The sequence below is a fragment of the Castanea sativa genome, chromosome 3, assembly GCF_040712315.1.
Source record: "Castanea sativa cultivar Marrone di Chiusa Pesio chromosome 3, ASM4071231v1".
NCBI classification, from domain to species: Eukaryota; Viridiplantae; Streptophyta; class Magnoliopsida; order Fagales; family Fagaceae; genus Castanea; species Castanea sativa.
This window is the reverse complement of record NC_134015.1, coordinates 46,850,300-46,861,767: the sequence shown is the minus strand read 5'-3', so window position 1 is coordinate 46,861,767 and position 11,468 is coordinate 46,850,300. Positions and strand designations below refer to the sequence as shown.

General features: G+C 35.2%; 1 protein-coding gene across 1 annotated transcript; it reads right to left on the bottom strand.

Annotated features, from left to right (window-relative positions):
• Positions 1-984: 984 nt before the first annotated feature.
• On the bottom strand, positions 985-5,074 carry LOC142627309 (cysteine-rich receptor-like protein kinase 3). Its single transcript, XM_075801138.1, has 7 exons — positions 4,215-5,074; positions 3,618-3,728; positions 3,394-3,533; positions 3,103-3,313; positions 2,775-3,009; positions 2,010-2,154; positions 985-1,914 (listed from the first exon to the last, which is right to left on the bottom strand). The coding sequence occupies exons 1-7, from the start codon at positions 4,975-4,977 to the stop codon at positions 1,585-1,587; spliced, it is 1,935 nt and encodes a 644-aa protein (XP_075657253.1). The 5' UTR covers positions 4,978-5,074; the 3' UTR covers positions 985-1,584.
• Positions 5,075-11,468: the final 6,394 nt, after the last annotated feature.

Sequence of the window (11,468 nt, the reverse complement as noted above, 5' to 3'; positions counted from 1 at the left end):
TTTTTTGGGATTGGGCCACGATTTAGGCCCAAGTCGTGGCATGGCCCGCGGTTGCTTGACGGGCCGGGTTTGGAGTTAAGAAAAAAAAATCCATTTAATAAACGAGTCGGGTCTTGGTTTTCGGGGCAGACCTGCGGGTCGAGTCCGGGTATGGAAAAACCCAGCCCGAACCCGACCTGTTGCCATTCCTACTCATTTGCAAGCAACTCATAAGGTCTTGCAATATCTAAAGAGTTTGCCAGGCAAAGGATTGTTTTTCTCAAGCAAATTAGAACTGCACTTGAAGGCTTTTGCTGATGCAGACTAGGCTTCATGCCCTGACACTAAGAGATCTGTTACTGGATTTTGTGTATTTCTTGGTGAATCTTTGATTTCATGGAAGTCAAAGAAACAACAAACAGTCTCATGGTCCTCAGCAGAGTCTGAGTATAGATCAATGGCTGTAGAAGTCTGTGAGATCATTTGGCTCTTATATGTTCTTCATGATTTTCAAATAAAACACTCTCAAGCAGCCCTCTTGTTCTGTGATAGTTAGGCAGCCCTTCACATTGCCGCAAACCCTATTTTTCATGAAAGAACAAAGCACATAGAGATTGATCACCTTGTCAGAGATAAAGTCTTGGAAGGGTATATCAAAATGTTACATGTTAGGACCAATTCTCAAATTCCAGACCTGTAAACTAAAGCCTTGAATGCCCAACAATTCTCCTTTCTTGTATCCAAGTTGAATATGGTCAATATTCATGCCCCTCTTCCACTTGAGAGGGGGTGTCAAGATGCTAAAGGAAGTAATGGAGACAAGGTCAGAGCTAAGAGCAGAATCAAGAGCACAGATAAGAAGAAAAGCTCCAAAGAATCAATTTGTAAAGTAAACGACAATAGCCATATTACATAACAGATACAAACGGCATGTAGTGTTCTACATATGTATTTAACTTGGCATGTGACAGGCACGTGTATCAAGTTTGTTAATTCCGATTAGCTTGATAGTTAGTTACTCGTGGAGGGAAAGTTAGTTACAACTTTAGCTTTGGTGTGTATATATATGTGTGTGTGTATGTGTATATATATATATACACACCTGATTGTATCAATTCATTCAATTCATTTTTTTTTTGATGAAATAGAGTTTCAATTCTCTAGAGCTTTCCTCTGTTTTCTGATAGTTACAAAAAAGAGTACTAGTAAGCAGCTTTACTTGAAGTTTATGGAAGGCATTCAGCTCTATCCAAATTGTTGAAACATCGTGAAACAATACAACAATCTAATTCTAACTTAGTATTTTAGCAGATGGTCGGTGCAGGCTGGAGTGGTACATGACTCTGTATCCTATGATATTCACAAGGGCCACCGGGGACTATTACAAACAGCTCTGGGTCACTCAAACCATTTCAGCTTGTATTGTAGTATCTTTGAGCAAACAAATTCCATTGTGCTACCAATTCAAGTAGCAAAAACGTGGGATAGAAAATCCTGGAAGCAGAGAACCTTCAAGTTGGCAACAGCTACACCCAGTGGAATGGATCGAATGAAAGAATTTAAAGCAAGGGAATAAAGTTAAATATGTTTAAGAAGGTTAAGTGTTTATATAGGCTCAATCCCACTTTCTGTTGAGTTGTTCCCTGAAGAGTGAGTGTAGGACTCAGGCCAAGAATTGTAAGTTCTAGATGGTCTAGATTGATTGATTTCTGCACTGCTGGAATTGAGAAACGGTGGATGTGTGGGCTGAGGAATTTCTTGATTATCACATAACATTTTCACTACCGTTGACATTGATGGCCGCAGCTCCGCAGAGGCTTGTACACATAGTAGCCCAATTTGAAGCAATCGAGATGCCTCCTCTTCTGGGAACTGACCCTCTAAGGCTGGATCAACAGCTTCACATACCCTACCTATTCCATAAAGGTTCCAGACCTTTAAAAAAGATACAAAGTAAAAGGTTTTGTTAGGGGAGGATTATTTGTCATTGAAGCCTAAATTAGCAGAAATGCCAAAGGAAAAAAGATTACCATTTGTATGATGGAATGTGAATATTGAAAGAAGATATTGTTCCTTTTTCCAGATACAACTTCAATTACAAGAGCACCAAAACTGTAAACGTCTGCTTTCTCTGTCAATATGCCGCGAATAACATACTCTGGGGCCATGTAACCTCTACAGATGCAAATATGATTAATGTCAAAGAAGAGATGTATTTGTAAGCAGAGATATTACATTGCATACTGCAAAGCTGTAAGGGTGGAATGTCAATCTGTGAACAGAACAAAAGGAAGAGGAATTGATACTTTACTAATAGTCTTTTTCACTTTGGTAATACTTTCCAATAAACAAAAAGGACTTGAAAATAATACCAAAAATTTGATCCTGGAAAAACTAATGCTTTCTTAGTATGTACCTAACATATAATTATATTACACGATGAACAATTACATGTTTATAATGAGAATATCAACTTTGGTTCTACCTTCCCCTGAATTAATACATTATATGAAACACTTCGTAACAATGGCACCAAGAGAGTAGTTAACAAACACAGATTGGAGGTGTTCATCTAAACATCCTTTAAAATGCACTGAGACAAGCATGGCATTGCCTGAATTCCATATATAATGTAATGATGAAATATCTGTTCATGTTACAAAAAGAAATAACTAGGATAAACCTTGAAGGACCAAGACACAAGAATTTTTCCCACATGAAGAGGACATTAAACACAGGAATGATAAAGGCTATTCCAGACCAAGAAAGAAAACTAAAGATGGTCTTGCACTTACAGTGTGCCAGCAATGCCAGTGCTGATGTGTGTCTTATTTTCTGGAAATAATCTAGCAAGTCCAAAATCTGCAATCTTTGCCGTGAAGTCTTCTTCAAGCAGTATATTGCTTAATTTAATGTCTCTGTGAATGATTCTCGTTTCTGATTCTTCGTGGAGATAGGCCAAGCCCTCAGCCGTACCCAATATGATCTTATACCTCACCTCCCACCTTAGCAGCTGAAACATCCTTTTAGCTGAACCAAATGAAGAGACATGTGTAAGTATATAAATTAAATGAGGAAGGGTTATCTGCTTACATAAATAGTAATTCAAGATTAAATTACAACCAGAAAAGTAATCATGGAGGCTTCGATTTGGCACATATTCGTAAACAAGAAGGCTTTCAGGGCCTGCAATACTGCATCCCAACAACTTTACAAGATTTTTGTGATGGATGTCACTGATCAAATTGACTTCATTGAAGAAATGATCCACCCACTGTCTAGTATTGAAGAAAAGCCTCTTAACGGCAACAACCTTCCCATCTGGCAAAACTCCCTACTTTGATACAAAGAAATGTACCTAGTTAATTTCATTTGCCAAAATGAAAAATCTCAAAAAAGTAGACCTAATATTACCTTGTAAACAGAACCAGATCCTCCTTGTCCCAGCTTATTGGAATTGTGAAAGTAATTTGTGGCCTTCTCAAGAACTTCATACAAATAATTGAGTTTGGACTTGTTCACAGTGGCCAACATAGCCCCTAGTTGCTCTCTCTCTGAAACAAATGCCAGATCAAGTAAGCTATATATTAATTCCAGAGTCCCAACAAAGTCTTTCAAAATCTTATATATCAAAATACCTCCCCTCCTCTTTAGTACATTCTTCCTCACAATGAAGACAACCGTTGCAATAACCAGCAAAAGAGCCAAAGCAGATGATGTTGCAGCCAAAGTTATAGCTAACTTGGTTCCTGACGTAGATTAACATGTTACGTGAACCTCATTAATCAAAATAGAAGTCAAGCAATTAGCACACCAAATTATCTAATTAAGTAATCATTGATGTTGCTGAGATTTTTAGTGTATGAAGAATTTTTTCACAAACACTTCTTTTAAAAAAGATGTTAATGTTAATTCTAATGAAGAATTAATATTCTATCAAATTTACAATTGGTGAATCTGACCCAAAGTGGAAAATTTAGAATTCATTATTGTACTCAAACCAAAAGGGACCAACAACAGAGCGTCAAAATTTATCCTTTGATGGCATAAAATTAGACAATATGGGCTAATTCAAATCTCACTTTTTAGTCACTTTGTGCCGCAGTGGAAATGGAATAGAATCTTACTTGAAATTTATAAACGACCAAAAAGGACAGTAAACATTAATATCCCTTTTGATTCGATGAAGGAAAGACAGAACAAGAAATGAAAAAATTCATTGGAACCAAACTCACCTTGATTACTGTTTCTAACAGGCTGAGTCGAATTGTAATAGAACTTTTCTGTTGAATACCTCAAATAACAACCAGTGTTCAAGACCCTTCCTTCTTCTTTTGGAGTACATGAACTAATGTTAGAAACCGCTTTGGCCAAGCAGTACTCACAAGCAGAACCATTCACAAATTCCCAACACTGAGCCAATCCATAAACCGTGACATTTTCATTGGTCACAAACCCCACAGAAAACCCATCAAACTTAGGTGCTTCCGCGCTTAGATTCATCACCAACTGATTAACATTAGCGCTAAGAACAGAACCATTCCCAACAAACTCTTGGGCTCCACACACGGTCTTGTCTTGCACACTCAAAGCCTCATTGAAGAAATAGTAATCATCGTACCTTAGATAACACCCATCATAGAAAAGCCTGCCACCACGAATGGCTCTTTGAAATGGTAAACACCTGAGGATTTGAGTCTTGCACCGAGCAAAGCAAAGATCACAGTCATTTTTAGTTAGATCTTTCATGCACTCACCAAAAGCATAAACTGTGGTATTACCAGTCCCGTTTACAACAGCTGCGTATCTTTGTGTGGCGATCAAAGGGGTCACTGTGTTCATGGCTGCCAAGAAGTTGCTTATGTAGGTTTGGCGCTGTGGTATTGGGGAGGTTTTGTTGGTGCATATGAGAGCAGCCTCTGTGGCTCTTGGGTCGGAAAGACAAGGATTTACAAACAAACATAAGACTAGGATTAAGAGGAAGAGTGAATTAAACATTGAAGATGGATACAAAGATGTACAGACTAGAATGAAAGATCTTATAATCTTACATAGCTAGTTGGGATGCGACGTGCACAAAATGTAATTGACTATGGCACTATGAAGGTAATGCTGACGATGTTGCTGTGTTTTTTCATTGGGTCCTTCTAGGTGATAACAGAATTTCAAAATATTTTCCCAAAAAGTCGAATTGTAATAAAATGAAATAATAAAAAAATATACCGAAATTCACGGTAAGTTAAAATAAAAATGTTATAAAAGTTGTTAAATCTTGTTATATGGTCATTAGTGATTTAGTGCATACAATCCTGCACACTCATTGAAATCGTGTTTTTAAAAACACAATTTCAATAAGTTTGTACAAATTGTAATCATCACTCAAATTATGAAATCATGTAATTAATTAAAATTATATTTGAAAACATAATTTTAAGGGAATGTACACTGATTGTGTGCGTAAATGTGTGATAATCACTACTTTACAAAGAGATTTAGTTAACAACTGCTGTTAGAATATTTATTAATAAAAAATTTTAGAAATTTTTTTTATGGAAAATAAAAAAATTTTTAAAAAAAAATCAATTTCATTTTTTCTTTCCCCATTTAAACTTTCTTAAAATTATTTATTAATATATGTTATTAGAGCATCTATAAACTTTTTCTTTTATAGAAAGATTATTATTGTGAACTTTTTATGGTGTTCCTAATCTTTTTTTAAGTGAAACTTGTGTTTGGTATTTTTTTCACTAAACACGCTACGACACGAGTTCGCTTCATACCGAGTCAAAGACCAGAAAAGACGTATCAATCTTTCTTAACATCAAAAGAGGTGGGTGTTTTTTATTTCAACGGTCAAATGAGAATTCAAAATATGTGGTCTCAATCGTTAAGGAAGTACAAGTAGGCCACCATTAGTCATGGCGTGGTTTCTACGGGGGGTGATACAAAAACAGAATGGTCACGATGAAGGAACCAAGGTGGGAGCTACCTTTAAAATGCGTTGAACCATTTTTAATTTAAAAGTGCATTTGATATAGATTATTTTTGCTAACTTATTTTATTATTTTGTTTATTTTTACTATTATTTATGGGTCTTATTGTACTTTTTGATATTGTCTATGGGTCTCACTGTACTATTTCAGCTAACTTTTACTTTTATTTACAGTACTATCAGTAAAAAGTTTTCAGTTTCAACAAAATAAACAAATCTCAAACAAATCTTAATATTAGAACTGCTTTTGTTAATATAAATGAGAGACAAAGGAGACCAATACCGTTTCCAATTTAGCTCTCTTTACTGAATGTTATTAATTTTTTAGCTTTGAAAAAAAAAACCATGTGCACATTGTGCACAATGGTGCTCCTGGACGCATGATTCTTGTAAAAAAAATCTTGACACATGATATTTACTTTAAATAGTAGAATATATATTTTCATATACAAAATATAGATTTTGGAAATAAAATCTCGACCTTAAAATGAGCTCTTCTCATTTCAAGTGAAATTGAGAGGAATGATGTGGCAATCTAAACGCTATTAAATCCTATATATATATATATATATAATCTGAAGATTATGAACCATGAAATTAACAAATTAGAGTGTATTTTAAATGGATAGGATCTATTATAATTAATGGGAAAAACACCTTTTTGGCCCTATATTTTGGGGGTTTTTTTGTTTTGGTCTTTCAAAAATATTTCATCTTGGTTAGTGTAGTGGCGGCTCTTTCTAGAGGGGTCAATAAGAAGATGTATCTTGAGTAGATCTTGCGGTCTATGTGATTTTCTTATTCAAATTTGTATATAATACTATCAAGAGAGTAAAAGATAAACCATAAGTTCTTTAGGCATATTGTTTCTTAATATAATAAATATACTATTTATTGCTTCTAAGATTAAATATTGGAAATTATCTATTGTTTCTAAATACAATAAACATGTTAAGTATTGTTGTTAACTGAATTTTAATTATTAAAGCTTAGAATGTTTTCATTTATTAGTTTATGTCTATACTCTTTTACAATTATTTTATTTAACAATTCAACTTCACTTTGATAATTATTGGTCTTTGTAATTGTATTAAGAAAATTTTTGTTGTGTTAACATTTGCTTTTATCTTCACCCAATCAATCTCCTATCCCACACACCTGGTCCATTTTTTTTTCAAGAATCACCATCTATCTAATTGTTTAATTCTCTTTTAGTGTTAACATTTGTTACCCACTAACTAATTGACCCATACCTCCAGTACCCACTCAGGAAATAACAAATTAAAAACACATTCAAATTCAACAACACTAGTCACATATTTGGTCAAAAGTATAAATTACTTGAGAATTGTTATGTCCGCAACATTTTCACAATAAATCCTAGGTGCTAAGTTGTTATCAGTTCTAATTTGAAATCTTTACTGAAATTACGTTTTTACCCAATAGTAATAACCAGTAACAACTTGCCACTTAAAATATTTTGTAAAAATATTGTAAAAATGTTGTGAACATAGCATTTCTCAAATTAATTATAACGTTATTTGCAAGAATAGATTGTTAATAGGGTCATCTTCAAGCTTATATCGGTTGAGCTTAAAAAAAATAGAATCAAGGTGTTCAAAATTTTATTTTAGGAAGTCAAAAGTCACTCAAAATAAAAAATTTTAAAAACATATTATATAAAAAAAAAATTTGGTCATCTTAGGGGGTTCATTTGAACCCCCTGAACTAAAGGTGGCACTGCCCTTGGGTTAGTGTCATCATCTAAGTGGTGGAAATTGTTGATATGGTTGATGGAATGCTCACCTAGCACACATGTGGCTAGTAAATTTTTTTTTTTTTTTTTTTTTTTTAAAAATCTAACTGCTATTGAAAAAGCCATATCTGCATCATGAGGAAAAAAAACAAAAAGCCACATCAAAAAATAAAATTATAAAACAAAAAAATCTTTATTCAACAATTTTTAATAAAAAAAAGCAACAAAAAAATTATTTAAAAAAAACTCAATCTGGAACTTTTTTTTTTCTTCTTTCAATCTCTTGGAAGCAACACTCACACTATATTTCTCAGTATATAACTAATTTTCTCTCTCTATTAGTATTTTCTTCTTTCCACTAGCATCAACCAAAAATCAAACCCAACAAAAATTGTCCCTAAAAAGTAAGAGTTAAAAAAACCCAAAAAATTGCATCAACATTAACAGACCAAGAATGTATTGACCCCTCAGGTAAATTAACCAATTAATTAGTCAAGTTAATTAATTAGATTCAACTACATGCAAAAAGCGTGGTAGCACAAACAAATCACCAACTAAGTTAAATGCAGTGGAAAATAAATTTGACACAGGTGATTTGTTTATGAATGGGGAAAACCACCAAGGCAAAACCCCACCGGGTGAATTTAAGGTCACCACTCCCGAGAATATACTATTATCAAAACAAGCGGTTACAAGTACAGGAATCCTAGTACCTTATACCAACCTACAGTTGAACCCTTACCCCAATACACAATTGGACTTGCAATGTAGTGAAAATCTCTCTTTTCAATGCACAGCTCCCAGTACGTGACTAACCAATTGATGTCCGGATCCAAGTACATGACTAACTCCACAGCAACCCTTTGATTGTTGTAGTTAATTTGCAACATCTTCACATAGAAAAACCAATAAGATCTTCAATGTTCGTGCAAGACACTTTGCTTGGTTACAGAACCCAAAGGCATACAAGAAACGTAGCAAAAACTCTTTCTTATGTAGGAGAAGGCTAGGGTTTCAAAAAGAAAACCTTATGAAGCTCTCTAGGGTTTGGTTTTTCTTTTTAGACCTCCTTTAAATAGGAGCTTAATGGGCCCTCTTATTCCAAATAGGTTTACACAAACCTTGGGCTTTCCTAGTCCAATAAGAATTATACAAACCCACAAACCTTAGATTTTTCTAGTCCTATAAGGATTATACAAACCCATAATCAAATAACCTTTTAGAATAAAAACGTTGCTGGCTATAGTCTGAATCTCGTAAGCTTGATAGATCGAGATATGTGTCGAGCTTTAAAGAATCTCGACAAATCGAGTTTCTGTCGATGTTAGGAGCTTTGCAAGTTACTGATGATGGCATGAGGAATTGGAGTGCTTGGACAACATCAGGCCAGTCACATGGCTCAATGTTTTCTCAAGACACCAATGACTCCTTATGCCTATCTAATGAAGCTCCTGAGTGCTCTTTAAAGGGGACAAGCCCGATCTCCCTGCTGGATTTAGATTGATGAGCATGATAAGAGGCAGCATGTGAAGGCACCTTGCTCCACATGATGCCCCAAGGCCATGGCAGTGGTGAGCTATGGTGGGCAGAGATGGTTCGGTGGTGATGGGCAGCAGCAGGTGGTGCTGACCCTAAGTGATGGTTGATGGCATAGTGGCTTGGTTGGGTTGCTTTGTGTGTGGGCTTGGTGGCTTGTGTGCAAGGCAGTGCGGGGCTGCTGTGATGATATTAGGCTATGCAAGGCATTGGGCTGGTTGGTGCTAGCAGAATGCATGGACTTGTGTGAGTGGGCTGATAGCAGTTGCTTAGTGGGCTGCATATAAACATGTTGTGTGGGCTATAATGCTAATGAGAAGGGCTTGGGCAAGGGCCAAGCTTTTAAAACGTGATGGGATAATCATGTGTAGGCTGCTGGAGCATGGGCAGAGGCCTCATGCTATGCTGAGTGCTGGGCTGGCATGTGTAGAGTGTGCAGCAACAGTTACCAGCAGTTACCAGCTTGCTGGATGTTCAGACCTGCTGTGTAGAGGCTGGAAATGTGAAGAACAGCCCAAGACAGCATTAGTTGCAGGTGTCCTAAGTCAGACCACATGTGGCAGCAAGTCCTAGACAGGGGACAGTTACTTGGCAGTAACTGTCGTGACAGTTATTTCTGTGCATATAGCCTAGGCTATTGGGGCTATCAACAGTAGAGAGTGTATTTGCCTTAGAGAATTTTGTGTGTATTCTCCAGGCTTCCTTTGTACTTGAACATTGAGTAATAAAGGTTGGGGTTGGTGCCCAGTACTGTGTGTGTGTGAATTCCCTTAATAATTCTGTTCTGAGTGTTCCTGCAGTGTGTGTGTGTGTGGTGTATTGGCTGAGACTAAGGGAGGAACTTAGTGCCATTACAGGCAGAAAATTTAAAAGAAAAATTGACCCTGTGACAGTCGAGGAGGTATCGAGACCTGCAGATTGCACTTTTCTTGAGCAATTCTTGAGTAATTTTCATGTCTTCAATTTAACCACTTGTAATAATCATCTTGAACCTTCTTAGATTTACCCAAATACAAGTAAAGTGCATTTTGTTAAAAGATATGTCAATTACATAAAAGTATGTCCTTAACAAACATGATAATTGACCCTGCCACAAAAAAATTACTTTTTTTTTCCTAATCCACAAAATCTTACTATTTAGCTTCAATTATCAAATTCAATTCCACAACTACCTTTGCACCAAACAAACTAGAAATAGATGATCAAAGCTACAAAGGGTATAGTTGTAATATTTAGATTTTAAGCAAGATATTAATCTTTTTCTGAGTTTTAAGAGTTTTGTAATTTTTCTCAATATTACTTAACCAATCACACCATTTTAAAGTGAATAGTTCAATGTTTTTTATTTATTTTTTATTTTAAGTCACTATCTCAAATTAAGATAGTAATTTGTATGCATTAAGAGTTTGAAAATATATTTTTGTGGAAATATAATTGACTTAACTTTTAGATTGATTTTAGCTTCAAGCTAAAACTTGGCTTGAGTTCATATCATGATGATTAATAAATACTAGAGTAGCATAAAAGGAAAACGATGAAGACACAAAAAAGTCCATAGTTTTTGTCATAATTTGTCATATGGTAAGTTATAAGTGGTGGAGGTAAAATGGTAGGTCCACACCCCCACTACTCACAACTCGCCAACTCGCTACATGGCGAGTTGTGGGAAAAATTGTGGACTTTTTGTGTCCCTAGCATTGCTTTAGCTTAAAATGAGAACATATGGCTCTTACTTGTTATTTATTTGTTAGAATCTATAGTGGTGAGATTTGAATGAAAATGATAGCTTAAAAAGCTTATTTTTTACTTACAATTTAAGTTTTGGTTGACCATTGAATTCCATTAACTTTTCATGCATTGTTCATTTTAGTTGTTTTGCATCCATTAAATTGAAAAAGACCAAAAAAGAAACAAAAAAAAAAAAAAAAAAAAAATTCAAAGGAATGTGTGTGTACTAGCATGTTTGTAACTTGTGGTTGAACATTGAACTATGTGTACCATTTATAGCTTAGATTAGCATGACTTGTGCACTTACTAGGCTTAGTGAACCAAGTGATGTAATACATGATTAGTGGTTCGTGACTATGAGTCTTGCATGTGACCTCTAACTGTATGTCTATTACTTGTTTTGATAGGACATTAATAATTATCTTACTGATGTTTGTCAATATTTGTTGTACATGGTAGACATTTCTACAAGGGAAA

Excerpts from the sequence above, each read along its gene's own strand:
- LOC142627309 (XM_075801138.1), bottom strand. The coding sequence starts at position 4,977 with ATGTTTAATTCACTCTTCCTCTTAATCCTAGTCTTATGTTTGTTTGTA. Across the intron at positions 3,010-3,102 it reads CCTCCATGATTACTTTTCTG|CTAAAAGGATGTTTCAGCTG; the intron begins GTTGTAATTTAA and ends CATTTGGTTCAG. Across the intron at positions 2,155-2,774 it reads ACTGGCATTGCTGGCACACT|AGGTTACATGGCCCCAGAGT; the intron begins GTAAGTGCAAGA and ends TTGCATCTGTAG.